The 21,863-nt window shown below is 54.1% G+C and overlaps 3 protein-coding genes across 5 annotated transcripts in view; 1 reads left to right on the forward strand and 2 right to left on the reverse strand.

The window, feature by feature from the left end:
* Positions 1 to 5,407: 5,407 nt before the first annotated feature.
* Positions 5,408 to 9,553, reverse strand: SMIM4 (small integral membrane protein 4). The gene is made up of 2 exons (XM_003894317.5): positions 9,241 to 9,553; positions 5,408 to 5,510 (listed from the first exon to the last, which is right to left on the reverse strand). Exons 1-2 carry the CDS (start codon positions 9,389 to 9,391, stop codon positions 5,449 to 5,451), a joined length of 213 nt encoding a protein of 70 aa, XP_003894366.1. The 5' UTR covers positions 9,392 to 9,553; the 3' UTR covers positions 5,408 to 5,448.
* Positions 9,554 to 11,052: 1,499 nt separating this feature from the next.
* NT5DC2 (5'-nucleotidase domain containing 2) lies at positions 11,053 to 21,747 on the forward strand. Of its 3 annotated transcripts, none has more exons than XM_003894310.4 (14): positions 11,053 to 11,582; positions 16,814 to 16,998; positions 17,212 to 17,286; positions 17,455 to 17,510; positions 17,608 to 17,701; positions 17,836 to 17,964; positions 18,074 to 18,134; positions 18,216 to 18,318; positions 18,429 to 18,530; positions 18,772 to 18,853; positions 20,830 to 20,916; positions 21,018 to 21,158; positions 21,240 to 21,304; positions 21,390 to 21,747. In XM_003894310.4, the coding sequence occupies exons 1-14, from the start codon at positions 11,462 to 11,464 to the stop codon at positions 21,649 to 21,651; spliced, it is 1,563 nt and encodes a 520-aa protein (XP_003894359.1). In that variant the 5' UTR covers positions 11,053 to 11,461; the 3' UTR covers positions 21,652 to 21,747. The 3 variants fall into 3 exon arrangements, with proteins under 3 accessions (XP_003894359.1, XP_003894360.1, XP_009198862.2); XM_003894311.4 differs by lacking the exon at positions 11,053 to 11,582 and adding an exon at positions 12,323 to 12,692; XM_009200598.4 differs by lacking the exon at positions 11,053 to 11,582 and adding an exon at positions 13,037 to 13,873.
* STAB1 (stabilin 1) overlaps positions 21,622 to 21,863 on the reverse strand; it is a 29,535-nt gene continuing 29,293 nt past the window's right edge. Inside the window, 1 exon segment of the mRNA XM_003894305.5 lies at positions 21,622 to 21,834. Coding sequence (XP_003894354.2) covers positions 21,778 to 21,834 — 57 coding nt within the window. The 3' untranslated portion in view covers positions 21,622 to 21,777.

Here is a 21,863-nt window from a genome sequence, read left to right on the forward strand (position 1 = left end):
CACGCCACACCTCAGGCTGGCAGTCAAGGAATTCCTACATGTCCTCAGCATGGGCAGAAATGCAGGTTGAAATTAAAATTGGAGAGTTACTGAGTGCGGAAAGTGAGGAAAGCATGTCCTCTATCATAAAGCAGTAGAGCCCACTTCAAATAGCTTGTCTGTGGCCAGAAGAAACAGGTGGCCCAGGTGTCTTTAACGTCTTTATAAACTCTTAAAACATGACCACGCTTTTAATAGAAAGTGTTGGTAAAGTCAACCAACTGTTTTCCTCTAATATCACTTTGCAAATCCCTGTGGTTCTGTTCTCCTGAATTTAGGATAGTACCGCCATCTGTGCCCCGAGCATCTTTTGAACAATCATTGATGTTTAGCTAGACATCCCATCTGAACACTGAGCATACAAATATTGCTATTACTCTGTTACTTTTTTGTTTGTTTGTTTTGTTTTGAGACAGAACCTCACTGTCACCCAGGCTGGAGTGCAGTGGTGCAACCTCGGCTCACTGCGGCATGCGCCACCATGCCTGGCTAATTTTTGTATTTTTAGTATACAGACAGGGTTTCTCCATATCGGCTAGGCTGGTTTCGAACTCCTGGCCTCAAGTGATCTGCCTCCCTCAGCCTCTGAAAGTACTAGGATTACAGGCATGAGCCACCGCGCCCAGCCTACTCTGTTCCTTTTTAGCCTGGAAGTATGCTAGGTCCCTGAATGAAAGTTCAGAACTAAACGAATTAATGGACTGTCCCTTTTCCCTGTTTTGGCTATTTCATGGTATTTATATCTTGCAGATAGCACATAAATGAGACAAGAAACTCCAGATTTAATACATGTGTGAAGACTAAGTACTAATATGCTTTACTAGGAGATAAATTACTTTGGAAAACAACAGGGTCCAACAGAGAGAGAGAGAGAGAGAGAGAGAGAGAGTGTGTGTGTGTGTGTGTGTAATTTTTTTTTTTTTTTTTTTTTTTTTTGAGATAGAGTCTCGCTCCATCACCCAGGCTGGAGCGCAGTGGTGCGATCTCTCCTCACTGCAAGCTCCGCCTCCCGGGTTCAGGCCATTCTCCTGCCTCAGCCTCCTGAATAGCTAGGACTACAGGCACCTGCCACCACACCCGGCTAATTTTTTTGTATTTTTAGTAGAGACAGGGTTTTCACCGTGTTAGCCAGGATGGTCTCAATCTCCTCACCTCGTGATCCATCTGTCTCGGCCTCCCAAAGTGCTGGGATTACAGGCGTGAGCCACCGCGCCTGGCTAAGAGCATGTTTTTTTGTTTTTTTTTTTGTTTTTTTGATACAGAGTCTCGCTCTGTCGCCCAGGCTGGAGTGCAGTGGCCGGATCTCAGCTCACTGCAAGCTCCGCCTCCCGGGTTCACGCCATTCTCCTGCCTCAGCCTCCCGAGTAGCTGGGACTACAGGCGCCCGCCACCTCGCCCGGCTAGTTTTTTGTATTTTTTAGTGGAGACGGGGTTTCACCATGTTAGCCCATGTTGGGATGGTCTCGATCTCCTGACCTCGTGATCCGCCCGTCTCGGCCTCCCAAAGTGCTGGGATTACAGGCTTGAGCCACCGCGCCCGGCCAGAGCATGTTTTTTTTAAAGAGAGTTAATTCAGTGTGAAAAATTTAAACACACACAAAAAACGGAGATTAAATATCACATCAGGGATGTAGGTAAGACTTCCAAAATAGAACTGCTAGATGAACAAAAATAACTCATTTATTCGCTGCTTTTTTTCTTTCTTTTTTTTTTTGTTTTTGGGCTGTAATACTCTTTTACCATTATTAGGTACTTTCTCTATCAATTCAGATGATAAAGTGACATTCCAAAGCCCATGTTCTTTCCCCAACACCACAGTGGAGGTGGAGTTCTAGCAATAAATCCTAACCAGGTTTTCAGCATTCTGAAATAAGTATCGTTCTTGAAATTTATTAAAATTTATGCCCTGTAGTTTACAGTTGGTGGTACTGCAATTCTTTTCACTTTTGTTTGTTTGTTTGTTTTTTGGAGACAGGGTCTCACTCCATTGCCCAGGCTAGAGTGCAGTGTTGGGATCACACTTATTGCAGTCTTGACCTCCTGGTTCAGGTAAATCTCTCACCTCAGCCTCCCAAATAGCTGGGACTATAGGTGCACACCACCAGGCCTGGCTAATTTTTTGTACTTTTTGTAGAGACAGTTTCACCATGTTGCCCAGGTTAATCTTGAACTCCTGGGCTCAGGTAATCCTCCCACCTCAGCCTCCCAAAGTGCTGGGATTATAGACATGAGCCACTACTCTTGGCCTCACTTTAAGTTCCCTTAAATAGTTCAGTGTCTGATAAGTAGGATAGAGTCATATTCCTAGTAGGAGAATTAAAAATATTTTTGAGGCCAGGTGCGGTGGCTCAAGCCTGTAATCCCAGCACTTTGGGAGGCCGAGACGGGTGGATCACGAGGTCAGGAGATCGAGACCATCCTGGCTAACACGGTGAAACCCCGTCTCTACTAAAAAAATACAAAAAACTAGCTGGGCATGGTGGTGGGTGCCTGTAGTCCCAGCTACTCGGGAGGCTGAGGCAGGAGAATGGCGTAAAACCCGGGAGGCAGAGCTTGCAGTGAGCTGAGATCTGGCCACTGCACTCCAGCCTGGGCAACAGAGGGAGACTCTGTCTCAAAAAAAAAAATATATATATATATATATATTTTTTTTTTTTTTGAGGGAAAATTAAAAGCTTATATACCTTAACTGAGTGCAGTGGCTCATGCCTGTAATCCCAACACTTTGGGAGGCTGAGATGGGAGCACTGCTTGAGCCCAGGATTTTGAGACCAGCCCAGTTAACACAGCAAGACTCTGTATCTACAAAAAATTTAAAAATTAGCCAGGCATGGTAGCTAGCTAGTCCCAGCTACCTGGGAGGCTGAGGCAGAAAGATCGCTTGAGCCCAAGAGTTCAAGGTTGCAATGAACTATAATCATGCCACTGCACTCCAGCCTGGGTAACAGTGAAACCCTATCTCAAAAAAAGCTTGCTTGCACCCTGGCTAACAAATGAGTTCTCACTCACAGCATCCAAACTAATATGCTCTGAAAACCTGCTTACATTGAATACAATAATTGCTTTGGTAGTCTACCTGCCTAAAAGTCAGTTGTCCAATCTTTTTTTTTTTTTTTTGAGATGGAGTTTCACTCTTGTTGCCCAGGCTGGAGTGCAATGGTGCAATCTCGGCTCACCGCAGCCTTTGCTTCCCAGGTTCAAGTGATTCTCCTGCCTCAGCCTCCTGAGTAGCTGGGATTATAGGCATGCACCACCACACCCGGCTAATTTTATATTTTTAGTAGAGACGGGGTTTTTCTGTGTTGGTCAGACTGGTCTCAAACTCCTGACTTCAGGTAATCTACCTGCCTCGGCGACCCAAAGTGCTGAAAGTACAGGTGTGAGCCACTGCACCCGGCCTTTTTTTTTTTTTCTTTTAATAGAGACGGAGTTTTGCCCAGGCTGGCCTTGAACTCCTTGCCTCAAGCAATCCTCTGGCCTGAGCGTCCCAAAGTGCTTGGATTACAGGCTTGAGCCACCAAGCCTGGCCATCATTTTCAAAGTCTGTTGTCCTTCAATAAATTAACATTCTAATGGAAAGAAGAAAAAGAAAGAAATGGAGAGGAAAGCCCTAGGGAAGGCTAACACAAAATTCAGTCTAATGGTTCTCTGGGGTACAAGCGGGGGGATGGGCAAGGGAATGAACCCACAGCAGACACAGAAGTTAGCCAATGGTTTTATTAGTGTTTACTGTTATTCTTTGTAAAAGGTATGATATATTTTCTATATGTACCAAACTCCTAAAACAAGGTGGATTAGGGCAAACATGGAATATGGCCATATAATTGAGAGAATCATACTATACTTTTTATACAGCAGTCAAGTCACTAAAAATGGTTTATCAGGTTAGGTTTACCAGGAATCCTAGATGACACAACTGGGCATGAGAATATGATGAACCACCGTCCTCTCCCTGGTAGTAGAGGTCATTACTGGCCTTTCACATTCAAGCCATCTCCCAGCTGTGACTCTGGGCTTGCTGTACTGTAGCGTAGGTAGTGCTTTAATGAGATGTGAGTAGTTAATGGTTCTTCTTTACTGAATTGGTTCTAACATAAGTGGACTAAAATTAGGAGAAAAATCTCTAGAAAAAATTAGGAGATATGTTTATGGCAGAGATCATTAACTTGAGGATACCCTGTGGCCTTAAGCATCAGCTTTATTCTCATGCAATAGTTAGAAACTATTCTGAAACTTAGTCTTTAGTATGTAGATATTTTCTTGCTTGAAATGATGTTAGATGTGGTTACGCAAGCATGGAAAGGTGTCTGCTTTTTCTACCAGGCTGATCCAAACTTACACTGGGTCAAATTGCCAAATCACTCAACAGACTGAGCCTCTGATTTAGCTCAAGTCTGGGATTGCCTTATGCTGTGTAGGTTCACTTTCTCATGGAAGGAGCAACTGTTTCTAGCAGCTGAATGGAAGAGCAGCATCTTCATCATAGAGTAGCGTAAAACCTGTTGCCCAGAGTCCTCATGAAGGTCCAGTCCTCGCAATTTAGTGGAGCCAAGCGAGGGAGGAGCATATTTCTGTTCATTGAGAAATGCGTAGTCAATCAGGAATTTCCACCACCCTAGCAAAAAGTTTATAGTCTAGTAGCTGGCAGAAATATAACCTGCATAATTATCCTGGCTTAAATGATCTTGCAATAGAGAATGTGTCCATAATTTAATTTGAATTCTGCAAAAAAGTAAATAAGGTTATCATTAGTTGCCTAAAAACAAAGTTGCCGAAAACAATTCGGGCTTCACTGAAAAGCATCCTGATTGATCCTTGAATTGTTTTTTTTTTTTTTTTTTTTTTTTTTTTTGAGGCGGAGTCTTGCTCGGTAGCCCGGGCTGGAGTGCAGTGGCCGGATCTCAGCTCACTGCAAGCTCCGCCTCCCGGGTTTACGCCATTCTTCTGCCTCAGCCTCCCAAGTAGCTGGGACTACAGGCGCCCGCCACCTCGCCCGGCTAGTTTTTTGTATTTTTAGTAGAGACGGGGTTTCACGGTGTTAGCCAGGATGGTCTCGATCTCCTGACCTCGTGATCCGCCCGTCTCGGCCTCCCAAAGTGCTGGGATTACAAGCTTGAGCCACCGCGCCCGGCCCGAATTGTTTTAAGAAATATTTCATGGACTAGATTCATCGAGTGAGTGTTTTAGGGGGAAATAATTTTCCCACAAGTGTTGTCCTGCAGTGACTTGGGAAGTACTCAAGCAGAGACAGAACTATAAAAATTCTTTGCAAAGACAGTTATTGGAATATTGTGCAGCTGATCAAAGACAAGCTGTGTCAGAACAAGAGATCTGAAAAGTACATTTTAAAAGGCACTGAAACCAATAGTAAAAATTCATATTGACTTTATTGACTGCTGAAGTTCAGTCTCATTCATCTTCCAGCCTTCTCTGATACTGTCTTTCTGAGGCTTTTCTACGGTAGACATCATCTGTATCAAACAAAAAGTTGCTTAGATTTTTAAGAAACATATTTAAAATTAAAACAATCTGAGTAATTTAACCAACAGTCTAGGTCTGTCACCTACTTCTGAATCTTGGCATTAATATTTAACTCAATGCCAAAATAAACTTAAAACTTGAGTTAGATGAGGACTATGATAATGGAGTTCTAGACTTAGAGTAAAAGTCAGTGTCTTGAAAGATAGAATCATGTCTTAGCACATCTCTTAGTGTTTTAAGCTTTCCCTCACTTCCTTCTCCCCCATAATTTCTATTCTGTGCTCTGAAGTCATCCTTCTTAACTAAAACCTGGCTCCTCAAAAGCACTTCTTGCCTCTCGGCTCTCTGATGCTCCCTCTCCCATACCCAGAAACCTTCAGGTGGGGAGAGGAGATCAGTTTCCTTGTTCCAGCTACTGCTTTGCCAGACCTTTGATTCTCCACCTTCATGTAAAGAATCTTCTTCCAGGCTGGGCACAGTGGCTCATGCCTATAATCCCAGCACTTCAGGAGGCCGAAGGTCAGGAGTTTGAGACCAGCCTGGCCAATATGGTGAAACCCCGTCGCTACTAAAAATACAAAAATTAGCCGGGTGTGGTGGCAGGCACCTATAGTCCCAGCTACTCGGGAGGTTGAGGCAGGAGAGTCGCTTGAACCCAAGAGGCAGAGGTTGCAGTGAGCCAAGATCGTGCCCCCACACTCCAGCCTGGGCGACAGAGCAAGACTCTCTCTCAAAAAAAAAAAAAAAAAAAATCTTCCTCCTTCATGGCTCATGCCATTTGTCTACCAACATCTTTCTTTGGCACCTGCTCTCCATCATGCCCCTTCAGTCACCAAAAGTGCTGGCCTCTAGCTCAGGTTCCTTGCCCCTGTCCTGTGCCTTCTCCCCAGATACCACTCTTACCCATGGGGATGAAGCTTACCCAGCCCCCTTCACCTTCAACATCTTCCAGTCATTTGCAGGGCTCCTCTGAAGGATTGCTGTTCATACCACAACCCCCATTACCTTTCCAGCCCTCCTGTCCTTGGACCTCAGGTTTCTTCCCCAGGCCTTCCGCCCCTGTCTTCCCCACTCAGCTGCCTCTTTTTCTCTCTCCTGGCAAATCAGCTAAAATTCTTTCATACTCTTGTCAGTATCTTAACTTCCTGACACAACCTCAAAACCCCAACCACTGATTAATCCAACTTCCTCCCTTCCCCATGCTTCACCCTGCTTGCTGTGCACTGAGGGGCCAATTGATGCCTCTAACTGGGTCCATTGAGGTGTCTGACAATCCTGTTTCCTCAGCCATGATCCTGACTCTTCTTCACCCACCCCGTAATGGCCATTTCCTCTATTCCTTCACAGAGGAAAGTCATCATAAGGAACTCTTCCAGCTAACTTCCAAGGGCTTACTCCTGTCACCCAGCTCTGGTCCCACCCTCTCCCACCCTCAAGGGTCCAGTATCTCCAGCCTCTCTCCACCCTCTCCTTCTAGATCATTATTTGTATATCCTGCAGTCTCTCCTAGAGGAAGGGGGTTACCTCCCCTTCACAGAGCCGGACTTCTTTAACCTCTTTTCTTTTGTGATAACAAATCTTCCTGGTTTCCTTCCTTGCCTCTCTGGCCATTCTCAGTTACCCTTAAAATGTTGGGGTTTGGGAGGCCAAGGTGGGCAGATCACCTGAGGTCAGGAGTTCGAGACCAGCCTGACCAACATGGAGACACCCCATCTCTACTAAAAATACAAAATTAGCCGGGTGTGGTGGCGCATACCTGTAATCCCAGCTACTCCAGAGGCTGAGGCAAGAGAATCGCTTGACCCTGGGAGGCAGAGGTTGCGGTGAGCCGAGATCGCACCATTGCACTCCAGCCTGGGCAACAAGAGCAAAACTCGGTCTCAAAAAATAAATTAATTAAATTAAATTAAAATGTTAGCGTTTGGCCGGGCGTGGTGGCTCAAGCCTGTAATCCCAGCACTTTGGGAGGCCGAGACGGGCAGATCACAAGGTCAGGAGATCGAGACCGTCCTGGCTAACATGGTGAAACCCTGTCTCTACTAAAAAATACAAAAAATTAGCTGGGCGTGGTGGCGGGCGCCTGTAGTCCCAGCTACTCCGGAGGCTGAGGCAGGAGAATGGCGTAAACCCGGGAGGCGGAGCTTGCAGTGAGCTGAGATCCGGCCACTGCACTCCAGCCTGGGCGACAGAGCAAGACTCTGTCTCAAAAAAAAAAAACAAAGTTAGGGTTTGACTTCCATCACAATTTGCTTGTGAATGGTTCACGAATCCCAATTTCTGGCCCAGATTTACCTCCTGAGCTTCAGCTCTGTATAACCATATCTACTTCATCACGTCCCAGATGATGCCCAGGATGGCCCTGCCTGTGTTCTGCACCTTCAGGAAATGCACCACCCCTGCCCCAGGTGTCCCACCAGAAGCCTCCACTCCTCATCTCCTGAGTCCACTCAATCACCATGCCCTGTCAGTACTACCTCTGGGCTGTCTCTTACTTCCACCCCTTCTTGGCATCCTTTCTGCCCCAACCTAGACCAGGCCACCGTCTCAACTGTAGACAGCCATACAGCGTAACTGTTCCTACCAATCTGTCCACAAGGAGCCATTCTCCACATGTTAAATCCTCTCCTTAAAATGAATCCTTGGGATCCATTCCTGATTCTCCAGTCCCTTTGCCACCCTGCCCAGGCACCCTTCTAGCCATCCCCACTTTGTTCATCTGCTTCAATCCCTCAAACACACAGCATACTCCCACACAAGTGCTCCTACCACTGCCATGGAGATGCTTTCAATTCCACACACCTTCCCCTCATCTGACTGACACCTACTCAGTCTTCAGGTCCTACTTTACTTGGTAGCTGCTTCCTGAAGCCTTCCCTGCACCATCTAGTCCAGTTGATGTGCCCAACCGAGATTCCTATGTTCCTCCCACTTCCTTCTCACAGCACTGATCACTGCGTGTGGTAACTGTCTTTATCATCTTCTTTCCCATTAGAGCTCTTCTGGGGTAAGGGACACCTCTGCCTTTTTCATTTCATTCATGAATGGATGAATAGAAGGACTAAGGATCTTTAGGAATCACTAACGTAACAATTCTTTAAAATGTGGGTTGGCAATTCACAAACGATAGCGTTTCAGGAGAGGGGCAAAGCAGAAAGGGCCGAGGGGTTGGGGAAGTCCTGAAAGGAACTGGCCTGTCCAGAGCTAATGCTCAGTAATGCAGAGCCAGGCATTACCACTGTCTTTACAGTGCTGATCATCTGGACCCAGACCAAAGACCTGGTGCCAATGACTGCCCTGTAAAGGCAGTGGTAAATAGCAAAGTCAGGCAGATCAGCTCCCTCCAGAGTTTCGACAGATGAGTCCAAAGTGAAATGGCTATTTAGCAGGAGTTTCCCTGACCCCTCATATCCACCCCCTTCTACGATTGTTGTGAGCAAGTCTGTTCCTTAGACGATGTCACCGGCACGGGTGAAGGGCAGGCGTGAGAGGGCTGGAAGCACGTGATCTCGCCTCTAAGTGCAGGGAAGGTCGCAAGGTTGGACGCCAATGTGCCCGGCCTACAAGAGAGCCAGGCCGCCCTGACTGCCAAGCGAATGGAACTGCACTTGCCCAGCGTTCTGAGTGGAATGCGCACTTTGCAATCTGAGAATACTTCCCAGAAAAACGGATCCCTACGCCTCGTGCCTTCCTGAAAGCTGAGACTGCTACCCCCTCACTTACAGAAGGTCTCCTGGCCTACGCGCACTTTAATCATGATCCACTCCATCGTTCCTCCCAGGACAAAAAAGAAGGGCAGGAACCGGTAGATGCCAAGTCGCTGCTTCCCGGGCACCCGCTGCAGAATCCGTCTCACCTGGGCCCTGGTGAACATGCTCGACTGAGGTCGTGGAGATGGGTATGGCGGAACTACGCACTGGATCGCCCAGACGCAGCCAAGGCCGCCCCGCCCGTACTCGCCGTGTACGGCGGCCTGGGCTACTAACGAGCGCTGTATGGTACGCGTACGAGTGCCGGAAAGCTGGGCGCCGACCTCCTAAAGCAAGGCGGATCCACCAATCAGAATGCAGCGGGGGGGCGTGAGGTTCCGCCAATCAGAGTACGCAGGGTGCGCGTGCTCCCTGAGGCCGAGCAGGGCCAGAAGCTGCTGGCGCAGGCGCCTCAGCTCTGGAAGTGGGGCTGCCCAAAAGGGAAGGGCAGCCCACGTGGCGTCGGCCGGCCCCGCCCTCTGCCTCCCCAGTGCGGGTCTGAACTCGGAGCTGGCAGCCGCGCCCCCTACTCTGCCACCGCCATTTTTATTCCTAATACCCAGAGAGAAGTGATAACCCTCTCGGATGGACTATGTACAGCACCACATTCCAAAATGCAATTATGCAATGCCTTGCGTTTATTTCGGAGATGTGATTGGTGCCTAGACTTCTGAAGTAACAGAATTTGATATGGAGTGTTGAAAGCTGAACTTTATCAATGATCACAGCAAAAATCTAAGTAAGCGCTACGTGAGATACCTAAAATTAATAAAAGCTATGTTGTATGGGGCACTTACCGTTCTACAGGAACTTGTAGGGGCTTTATTCACAACAATCGCAGAAGGGCAGGATAGTTAAAGAGCGTGCGCTCTGTTATCAAACCACATCCCTGCTCTACAGGTGCTCCCTTAGCCCATCTGTGCTTCAATTCCCTAAGCCGTAAAACGGTGGCCTTGTTCTGACGCTGTGAGAATGTAGTGCGGTAATAGGAATGAGGCACTGAACACAACCCTGGAGCATAGTAACTGATTAACATTAGTTAGAATATTCACTATGATGATAATGATTGGCAGAGCTCTTCCCATGTATTCCCAAATATGGTTTTTGTTTGTTTTTTGAGACAGGATCTCACTCTGTCATCCAGGCTGAAGTGCAGTGGCGCAGTCTCAGCTCACTACAAACCCCTCCTCCTCTGCTCAAGACATCCTCCCACCACTACAGGGGCGCACCACCACACCCGGCTAATTTTTTAATTTTTTGTAGAGACGGGGGTCCCACTATATTGCCCAGGCTGGTCTCAAACTCCTGGGCTCAAGAGATCCTCCTGCCTTGGCCTCCCAAATTGCTGTAATTACAGGCATGAGCCACCGCGCCCAGTCTGAAGGTGTATTCTTTACATGTATTCTCTTAATTGACTAAGAGGCTATGCCAGATAGAAGCAGGGCTCTGACTTAAGAGACTTCACTTGTCATTGCGTCCTCTCATGCTGCTGTGCTTGCTGAAGATAACTGAAGGGGGCTGTCACCCCATTACCTAGAACTAAAATAAAAACTGCAGGAACAGCTTTGAGAAGGGAGACAACTATTAGACAATCTAAGTAAATGAAAGCTTAGAACCAATGAGACGATTTGGTGATATGGCCACAAAATATACAAAAGCAGACTGGAGAGAGCAAGCAGCGCCCCAGAAAGGGTCATAGGGCCCGCAGTGAGTAGCCTGAGCTGCCGCCTGTACAACCGGCTTTGGAGGGCCAGCCCGGAAGCCTCTTTCTTCTCCGGGTTGACTCCACCCAAGCATGCACACACACAGGCTTGATGCTCGCTCCCATTTCTACAGGAGGTTTTGACGGCTGGACGCTGCAGAGCATCCCCTCGTCTGGAGAGGTTCACGTGTGGCCAGGTTCCCAGCACACCCACTAGTTCAGTGGGGCCCTGGGGGCACCGCCACACTCAAGCCCATCCTATGGCCTCAATCCTTACCAGTCCCCAGGCCATGGACTGCCACACTAGGTCTTCAATCAAGGTTCAGTGGAGTTTCGAATGTACACACACCCTGAAAGACAGCGAGGCCACCTCAGAAAACAACGCGTGCCCAGCTGGCACCCCTTCGACAGGGCCCACGGGTGCTGGGTCGGCCTCCTCCGGACCCGGCACACAGCCTGGTGCGGGCTCGGAATACGGATCTGAGCAGAAGAAATGCGAGTGGAGAGCGGTTCTGCGCAGGAAAGAGGAATTTTGTTGGAAAGCCTGGCGACATTGCTAGAAAAGACCACAGCATCTCACGAGGGGCCTGCGTCGGGAAACCGGGGGTTGACGGGTGAGTGTGGCCACTTACCGAGGTCAGAAACAAGCAGGCGCAGTGACCGTGGCCCACAACCCTGCAGCGCACGGCCCAGTCACCTGGTTGAGTTAGAAGGGGTCACCCTAGCGGGAGAAGAGTCTGCCTTAGTGGACGTCGGCTGCCCTGCAGGCCTCTCGGCCTCCCCCAGCGTGGGCCTGGCACCGGGGAGCGCGGGAAAGGCTCTTTTTTTGTTAGACCAGTGAGTGGACTGGCCTGGGCTCTGGTCAGTGGTCAGTCAGTCCGAGCCCGGAGACTGGGGACCAAGACCCCGGAAAGGAGCGCACCAGGACTGGGGGGAGAGGCGGAGAATCTGGGGTCAAAAGCATCCAGAGGCGCAGGGCAGGGGCGGCTGAGCCCCTGGCCGTGGAGGGCGGTGAGGACCTGGGGACGCCGGGCGGGGTGGGGTGGGTACACGTCGCGCTCGCCTGCCCCTGCCGGCGCCCGGCCGTCCGGGAAAGCCCCGGTGACGGCCGCGCTTAGGCCCTCTGACATCCAGGGCTGGGGCCAGGGAAGGGCGCCGCCATCGCCGGCGTGACGGCCGAAGGGGGGCGCGCAGTCCTCCCGCCCCGCGCGGGAGACTGGGGGAGGGGGCTGGGGAGCCCGCCCCGCTCGGGCCGGCCAGACCCGGCCCGGCCCGGCCCCGCCGGGTCCGGGGCCTCCGCCCCACGGGCCGAGGGGCGCGCCCATTGGCAGGCCGGGCTCCGCGCGACGCACCCATTGGCCGGCCGCCGTGAGGAGCACGAGGCCACGCCGTGGCGGCGGCGGCAGTCGGAGCGCGCGGCGGGCGGCGGGCGGCGGGCGGCGGCGGCGGGCGGCGGGCGGCGGGCGGCGGAGGCCGGCGGCGCGCGGTGGGCATGGCGGGTGCGGGGCTGCGGGCGGTCGCTCGGCGCTGGCTGCTGTGCGGAGGCCACGGCGGGCCGCGAACTGCCTCGTCCTCGCCCTCCTGCCCTGGCTGCGGCCCCCCGGGTCCCGGCGCCCACTGCCCCGGCGCCCCGCGCTCCGCGCCCGCCCAGACACCCGCAGGCGGCGCCGACCTCAGCGCGCACCTATGGGCTCGCTACCAGGACATGAGGAGACTGGTGCACGGTGGGTGAGCTGGGGCGGGACGTGCGCCAGGGTGTCTTCCGCGTGGACTGACTGACGGACCGAGCCCCAGGGCGCCGCTCCTCCGGGGAAGCACCCAGTGGGGCTCGCCGGGGCCGCGGAGCCCAAGGGCCAGGCTGCTTTTCGCAAGAAGTTCCGGCCGTTCATCCCGGGGGCCTCTGGGGCGCCCCGACGCCCGGGGGCGGGCGGGAGGTTTGTTCCCCGGCTCGGTCTGGGGAGTTCGGGGCGCCTTGAGCGGCTGCCGGAGTGCTGGGCCCCCGCCGTCTTCCTTCGGGGTCCCGCCCAACGTGAGGCCGCGGCGGAAACGCCCCCAACCCCTTGTTCTCGGCCAGCCCTTAGTTGGGGCGGGAGAGTGCTGTGGACAAAGCCAGCGAGCGGCGCCGGGCGGAACGGGCTCCTGGGGAGGGCCGGACCAAAGGGGACACCGGTTGGACTTCCCAGACACACCTCGATGTCGCCCTGGAGGTCCGGCCCCCTCTCAGCACGGGAAGCGAAGACTGGGAGAAACCAAGTCACCCCGCCCCCTGTAGCCCAGACTAGAGCTGCAAAGGGCACTTAACCTCCCTGTCCCTGCTCTCTCCCCCTGAGAAATGGCTTGAGGAGGCTGAGGCCCCTTCTTAGAGGGGGCCGGCTAGGGCTCACTAGTGAGGCCCCAGAGCTGAGAGTGCTGGACATCTGACTGCTTGTCTTCCTGCCTCTAGTGGGGCCCTGCTTCTGCAGCAGACAGATGTGGTTTGGGTCGTGACCCTATCACTGAGCAGCTGGGTGGCCCCAGGCAAGCCTCACCCTCTCTCAAGCATGAAACGGAGTCCTGGGGCCTCTCTGTCCCAGGGTTGGGTGATGACTGGAACCAGGCCAAGTGGGGCAGGGGAGCTTCCGGAGGAACCCCCAGGGGTGACGTAGCTTTCATTGTCTGATAAGACAAAGTGGCCCTGTCTGGAAGATTCCAACTGGCTAGACAAGGGTTTTCACTCCGGCTTTGTGGGGTGGCTGAGAATCACTTCTTGACCAGTGAAGGCAGAATGGTAAAGGCCCCTGAGGAATGGTCATTTTGAAGCCTTGGGCATCTGTCCACCCTCGAGGTCCCGGGTTGAGTTTGTGTCTGTGGAGAGGCTGCCCAGTGTTATTTATGAAGTCTTTGCTCTGGGCCTGGAGAAGACCCTGTGAGTATCCTGAGAGGCCTGCCTTGGAGGTTTCAGGGAGGAGCACGGGGATCTACTGGACATTGTCCTCCTGGGCCTGTCTGCATCTTTGGAGCCTCACAGCCCTCTAAGCTCCTCTTGTCATACAACGAGCAAAGTCATTTCCACCAAGATCCCATGGTGAGCACCACAGGAGCCAGCTTCACACCTTTGGGCTAAAGGTCTGCTTTGGGCTAATGCCTATGGGCTAACAGCATCGCAGCACGTCCCTCAGTCCACCAGCCCCCACCCGCCTGGCCTCAGTGTGGTGACAGTGGGAGGCTAGGCTGAGAGGCAGAGTGATTAATGCAGGTGGGGTGACTTGAATGGTGATCTCAAACCTGGTGCCTGTTACTGGGTGGTTTCGAGCAAGTGACTTCACCTCCCTGAGCCACAGTTTCTTCCTCCGGACGATGGGGGAATAAGTGAGACTGCCTCACAGGGTGAGAGTGAGGATTGAAGGAGACAAGCCTCTAAGACATCCACAAGTGTCATGGCTGCTAGGGAGCAGTTGGCCCTGGGAGCTGGAACCATGGGCAGGTGTGGGAGCTAGGGCTGAGGAGAAAGGAGGGCAATTGCTGGACATGCTGGGTGGGACACACCCTCAGCTGCCCCCCAACCCACACCACCTATGGAAGGGAACAGGCCGCTGTCGCCCCAGAGCCAAGAATTTTCTAGTCTAGAAATCAGGCCAGGCCGCCAGGCCCTGTGGCTCTTTCCCCATCCTGCTTTGTTCTTGGGAGGACTGTCTGCCCCTGGGCCCCTGGGAACATCCTTAAGGGCAGAGGTGAAGGCCAGGACTCTGCCAGCAAGAGGCTGCACTGGCAAGCAGACCCTCCGAGGTCTTCTGCACCAAGAGTCACAGTCACAGTTGGTACCTGGGAACTCAGAGCCATGGGAAGGGCAAGGCCCAGGGTCCTAGTGACACCAGAACCCTAGGCCTTGAGGCGTGGCTCAGAAGCAGCTCCCTAGAGCGTTGCAGTCAACTGTCCAAGTGAGGGCTCCTGTCTACACCCACGGATCTTTGGAGCAGCCACTCTGTACTGGCCCGGGGAAGCAGCCACACCTGATCCCCCACCCACACCCTGAACTTGGCTCCAAAGGAAAGGGGTGGGGATGGAGCCCTGTGTTCCCAGAGTGCCTCTGAGGCAGGTGCTCTGGGCACAGAGCACATCAATAAGGTGTCTGCCTGTTGAGTGCAGCAGCTGCCAGGCACACTGTGGGGCTTCCCTGGCCCTCTGGCCTGGCAGCTCCTGCTTTGTGATCGGCACTGGGGTTGTGGCTGAGACAGGGATCCCCTGGAGTCTTACAGCTGGGGTCCCTGCAAGGCAGTGCCCTGTGCATCTAGTCCTGCCTGCTCCCTTCTCCCTGCAGCCCCTGCTTCTGGAGGGACACTAGGAAATTGGGGACAGGATGCTCATAGGCTCAGGAAACATATCACCCATTTAATCCTGTATATGTGCGGGTGCAGAGTGAGATTGCTGCACAGAGTAGCACCTTCCATATGACCCTCTTAGTAATTCTGTAGGTTGGTACATTTTTTTTCTTTTTAAAAATGTTTTCACAGAGACAGGGTATCGCTATATGGCTTAGACTGGTCTTGAACTACTGGGTTTCAAGCAATCCTCTCGCCTCAGCCTCCTGAGTAGCTAGGACTATAGGTGTGTGCCACCATGCCCCACTTGGTACAATTTTTCCTACCCTTTTAGAAACTAGGAAACTGAGGCTCAAGAGGTGAGGTGACCTTCCTGAAGTCATAGCCATGAGAGCTCCCTCTATCATGGTCTTGTCTGGTTGACCTCATTGCATGTGGCCTTCCTAGCACATCTCCTTTCTTTTCCTTTCCCTTCCACTTTCCCCATTGTACACACAGGGAAACCAGGGCAGGTAACGTGGGGCCTCTCAGCCTCGTCTGCCTCCTTGGGACCCCAGAACCCATGCTGCACAGTGCCCTGCTCAGCACCCTGCTGTGGGCCTCAAAGCCAACTGCACCCTCCTGGGAGCAGCCAGGGACTTGGGGTGCCCATGACCACATCCCCAGAAGGAGCAGCCCGGATAATGGCCCAGAACCTGACATCACGTCCTGCCTGTCGTAATTAGCAATGTTCCCTGGCTAGAGCCAGCAAATGTCATTATATGGGCTGGCGGGTAGCTGAAATCTGATTAGAGGGGCCTCACTCTCCCTGGGCTATGGGAGGTGCACAGAGCTGGCAGCCCGATCAGCAGAGGGACGCCCCCTCCCACTAATGTTCCTGAGCCCCAGTCCCAGCTCTGAGAAAGGTAGAAAAGTCAGCATCCATGGCCTCAGCTCCCTAGTCTGGCCATACAGAGCCAGCCACTCTGGGTTGGAGTCCTCAGTGCCCACACGCTATCCTCACACATAATCCCAGGGAGGCTGAGAGATGAGGCCAGGGGGCAGGGCAGGACCCCTGAGAGAAGCAGAGGAGCCACTGAATTGTAGGCGGCCCAGACAGTGATATTCCTGCATGGGTTTTGAGCAAGTGGGAGGATTTGCACTGTAGAGCATCCCAAAAGCAGCTGTTCTGGGGCTAGGCAGTGAGGAGTTAAGTGACTGCTGCCAAGGTTCTAGCATGGCCCTGTGTCTGATGGGGCTTAGTGATGAAGGCCTGGAGTATCACAGACTCAGTACACCTGGTGGGCTGCAGGAGATAGTGTAATGCAGGCAGGTGTAACCATGGGGAGGAGCTCCAGCCAGGGGCTCTGCCTTACCCTAACCACGTGACCCTGGGCAAGTGACTTCTCTCTGGGCCTGTTTGAGCATCTGCAGCACTGGAATAAGAGGAACCATTGTGGGGTGTTTCTGAGGCTCACAGGGCTAGTCCCCCACAGAGTGCTCAGGAGCCATAGCTGCCGCAGGGATCATCGTCCCCATCACTGCCTCCCTGCATCTCCTTCCTCTAGACCTCCTGCCCCCCGAGGTCTGCAGTCTCCTGAACCCAGCAGCCATCTACGCCAACAACGAGATCAGCCTGCGTGACGTTGAGGTCTACGGCTTTGACTACGACTACACCCTGGCCCAGTATGCAGACGCACTGCACCCCGAGATCTTCAGCGCCGCCCGTGACATCCTGATCGAGCACTACAAGGTGAGACGGGGGTCCTTGCCACCAACACACCCAGGGCGTGGAGGCCAGCCAAACCCACCTTGGCCTAAGCTCAGGGCTGAGTCGTAGGGCTTCCCTGGCCCTCTTGACTGGCCGCTGCCCTGGGCAGGTGGCTGGATTGACCGCCTGGGGTGGCCACCAGCCAGCAGGTCTGGCAGGGTTATTGGCTTAGGCCTGGCCGCTTTCCCCCGGCAGTACCCAGAGGGGATTCGGAAGTATGACTACAACCCCAGCTTTGCCATCCGTGGCCTCCACTATGACATTCAGAAGGTGAGTGGCTGGACCTGTATAGGGGCTCCCTCCTTGGCGTCCTCTTGGTATGGTCATTACCCCTTAATACCATCCAGCTGGGGTTCTGGTATGGGCTGAAAGAGGCTGGCTTGGGGCCGTGGTGAAACTGCCTCCTCACCGTCTGTCCTGCCTCCCTGATGCCCCCAGAGCCTTTTGATGAAGATTGACGCCTTCCACTATGTGCAGCTGGGGACAGCCTACAGGTCAGTTGGCTCTGCCCCGACCCCACCCCTGCCCCACCCTACACTGCTGTTCTGGCTCAGGACTACCTTGGACTGATGGTATCTTGGGCCTGCTCAGGGGCCTCCAGCCTGTGCCAGATGAGGAAGTGATTGAGCTGTATGGGGGCACCCAGCACATCCCACTATACCAGATGAGTGGCTTCTATGGCAAGGTACTCCATATCCCAGCAGCCAACTTGCCCCATGGACATGTGCCCAAGTCCCAAGGCAGATTTGGAGCCCTCATCTCCAGCACTGAAGTGGGTGGGGCCTCAAAGGGTGTCTGAAACAATGGCCCCCTCCCCAGGGTCCCTCCATTAAGCAGTTCATGGACATTTTCTCACTGCCGGAGATGGCTCTGCTGTCCTGCGTGGTGGACTACTTCCTGGGCCACAGCCTGGAGTTTGACCAAGCGCACCTCTACAAGGATGTGACGGTGAGGATGCTGGGCTTGCCCTCAGATGGCAGGGAAAGCTAAGTCCAGCCACAGCAGGACAGGCCTGCCTGGGCCCTGCTGCACCCTCATTGTCCTCCACCGCCCCCAGGACGCCATCCGAGACGTGCATGTGAAGGGCCTCATGTACCAGTGGATCGAGCAGGACATGGGTAAGGGTGGATAGAAGCCCTGCCGTGGCCAGCCTGAGCAGGTGGCAGAGCTGGCCCTCACAGACCCATCTGCCCCATTAGAGAAGTACATCCTGAGAGGGGACGAGACGTTTGCCGTCCTAAGCCGCCTGGTGGCCCATGGGAAACAGCTGTTCCTCATCACCAACAGTCCTTTCAGCTTCGTGTGAGTCCAGCCCCTGTGGACGGAGGGACAGCAGGGCCAGGGCTCTGGGTGGGGAGGGCAGGCACAGAGCTGCCCTCAGACTACTTGCCACCGGAACCTCCTCCGCACAGAGACAAGGGGATGCGGCACATGGTGGGTCCCGATTGGCGCCAGCTCTTCGATGTGGTCATTGTCCAGGCAGACAAGCCCAGCTTCTTCACTGACCGGCGCAAGTATGGGCATGGTGGGGGTCACAGGGTCAGGGAAGGGGAATAGAGGCCTCCCCCCAGTGAGGGGATTGAAGCAGGAGGCCAACCTGGCGTTTGTCCACTGCCCAGTGTGCTTGGGGTGTGAACACCCCCTTGCTGGCATGGGTCCACTTGAGCAGGTGGGCCTTTATGAAGGAGGGATGGGGGTTGCCCGGCCCATGGCCCAGCCACAGACTGGAAGTCAAGCCCTTTACCTGCACCCCAGGCCTTTCAGAAAACTCGATGAGAAGGGCTCACTTCAGTGGGACCGGATCACCCGCTTGGAAAAGGGCAAGATCTATCGGCAGGTAAGGGCCATCTGGGGGAAAGCAGCACGTGGTGGGGGCATGGGGCCTAGCTAGGGCTCCAGGCTGTGCAGAGGCAGCCTCTGAGGAAGCAGCACAGCTCCTCGGCCCTGAGCAGCCTCACACAGGCAATGGCTGGCAGGGAGCAGGTCTGGGTGGCCTCGAGAGCTTGACCTCTGGGTCAAGCTGCCTGGCTTTGAATTCCAAACTCCACTACTCAGCAGAGGGAGTCTGGCCTGGTTGCCTGACCTCTGTGCCTTGCTTCCCTTGTCTGCAAAAGAGGTGTAATACTCTCTACTGAAGCTGTGATATAAAGCCCTCAGAATGGCCAGTGGGCCAGGTGCGGTGGCTCATGCCTGTAATCCCAGCAGTTTGGGAGGCCGAGGCTACAGGATAGCTTATTGAGCTCAGGAGTTTGAGACCAGCCTGGCCAACATGGCAAAACCCCGTCTCTACTAAAAATAGAAAAAATTAGGGCATGCACCTTTGGTCTCCAGAGGCTGAAGTGAGAGGATCACTTGAACCCAGGAGTTCGAGGCTGCAGTGAGCTGTGATCACACCACTGCACTCTAGCCTGGGCAACAATGCGAGACCCTGTCTTCAAAAAACAAGAATGGTCAGAGATCATGAAATGCCTGATAAATGATGTCATTTCTTGGGGCTGAGCACTCTGCTGCAGCCAGAACAAGTCTGGTTGGGGACAGCTCATTGGGTGCTCTAGAGAAACTCCTCCTTCCTGCCTGGCTAGGAAAATGAGAGGGACTGGTGTTGAGGTGGGACTGGGTATCTATGAGCAGGCGTGATTAAGGTTTCGCCCTGGCTGGAATGCAGAAATCCTGGCTGAGCTGGGCTTCTTCAGGCTAGGGGTTCTAAAGGCCTTGGGGCTGGGGCAGGGGGAAGCCAGCAGCTGGCCAGGGGAGCAGTGTGGGGGTGGCCAAAGCCGAGGCCTGGCCTGCAGGAAACACTCCCACCCTCTCAGCCCTGCCCACTGCTCTTCCTGCCACCCTTCTGCACCCAAACTCTCCACAGCCCTCGGGCCCAGGTGTGTCCCATCAGCTCTGAGGGGGCTGCTCTCCCCTGTCTTGGCATCCAGCGTCAGCTGAAGAGGGTCATGCACCTTTATGGGAAACACATGACTTTCTTCCCTGGCAGCTTTCAGGCAGTTCTTTATGCCCAATATTCTGAAGCTGCCTTACACTGTGTGTTGGATCCTGCCTGTTACTAGGAGTCTTTCAGTCTCCTGCCCCTTGAGACTCTCTCTCTTGGTCTATGGCCTGACCGGGCCTCTGCCCCTCCACTTGAACTTAGTTCAGCAATTGGCTTCTCCCATACCACCTGTTTCCCCCAGCGCTTCCACTTCTGAGGCTTTGGATGCACAGACTGCTCCAAGAACTGTGCTTGCTGGGTGTCAGTTCCTCTCGCTTTTGGGGTGTGGACTCCTGCCCTGGTGGCTGCTGCCTCAGCACTACTCCAGTGATTCCTGCTCTGGGCCTCTCAGTTTCTGCCGCCCTGTGAGCTTCCCCAGTTACATGTGGGCCTGGCTAAGTATCTCCATCTTTCTCCGGCTCCAAGATGCTGGTGGCCCTGGTGAGGTCTGCCATTGGTCTGCCAGGTCCCTCTGCACTGAGGCAGGGGAGGCCAGCGAGGACTTCAGGGCTGCAGAGCCTTCCCTGCAGTTTCTTCCTTACAAACAGGGATTCAATCCCTAGTCTGGGGTATGTGTGAGACCACAGGGAGCAGGGCCTCAAGGCATGGGCACCATGCCAGGCCTATAGGGCACCTTCCTGCAGCAGGCAGAATCCCCTTCCCAAGTAGGAGGGGAAAGTGACAAGGACCAGGGCCCAGGGAGGGAGCAGCAAGGCCACGGGAAAGGGCAGCTGGCATCCGGCTGGATTTGGGCTGCCTCTGGGGATTTGGGAGGGAGGACTGGTGGAGGACAAGGCACACTTGGCTCAGCAGCGTTCCCCTCCTCTCCCTAGGGAAACCTGTTTGACTTCCTGCGCTTGACGGAATGGCGTGGCCCCCGCGTGCTCTACTTTGGGGACCACCTCTATAGTGACCTGGCGGTGAGGGAGGCAGAGCTGGGCTGCAGGCGGGGAGGGCCAGGAAACCCCACCCCCACCCCCGCAACTGGTGCTGAGCCCAGTTCCGCCGCCCCACCCACCAGGATCTCATGCTGCGGCACGGCTGGCGCACGGGTGCCATCATCCCTGAGCTGGAGCGTGAGATCCGCATCATCAACACAGAGCAGTACATGCACTCGCTGACGTGGCAGCAAGCACTCACGGGGCTGCTGGAGCGCATGCAGGTGTGGGCCGAGGTGGCTGTGGGAGGGCCAGGGCAGTAGCCGCCTGGGTGCATGCACCCAATGCACACCTTGTGTCCCCAGACCTATCAGGACGCGGAGTCGAGGCAGGTGCTAGCTGCCTGGATGAAAGAACGGCAGGAGCTGAGGTGAGCAGGTGGGGCCAGGGCAGGAGTCCCGGCCAAGCCACCACCCCAGGCCTACCCCTCAAGTGCATCGTGTCTCCCTTGCCAGGTGCATCACCAAGGCCCTGTTCAACGCGCAGTTCGGCAGCATCTTCCGCACCTTCCACAACCCCACCTACTTCTCGAGGCGCCTCGTGCGCTTCTCTGACCTCTACATGGCCTCCCTCAGCTGCCTGCTCAACTACCGCGTGGACTTCACCTTCTACCCGCGCCGCACGCCGCTGCAGCACGAGGCGCCTCTCTGGATGGACCAGCTCTGCACTGGCTGCATGAAGACCCCCTTCCTTGGCGACATGGCCCACATCCGCTGAGGGCGCCTTTATTGTCCGGGACAGGCCCCCAGCCCCTCCCGCCCTGTCCACCCTGGGCGTCCACCCAGACAAGCAATAAAAGTGGTCTTCTCCCTACGCGTGCCTCTGCTTTCAGCCCCAGTCTCATCACTTGACTGTGAGGATCCTCTGGGTGTCAGGGAAGTCCTCCTCCAGGAGTGAGTCCTAGGAGAGCAGGGCTGTTGGTGGCGGGC

Source organism: Papio anubis, chromosome 2 (assembly GCF_008728515.1).
Source record: "Papio anubis isolate 15944 chromosome 2, Panubis1.0, whole genome shotgun sequence".
In the NCBI taxonomy this organism is placed as follows: domain Eukaryota; kingdom Metazoa; phylum Chordata; class Mammalia; order Primates; family Cercopithecidae; genus Papio; species Papio anubis.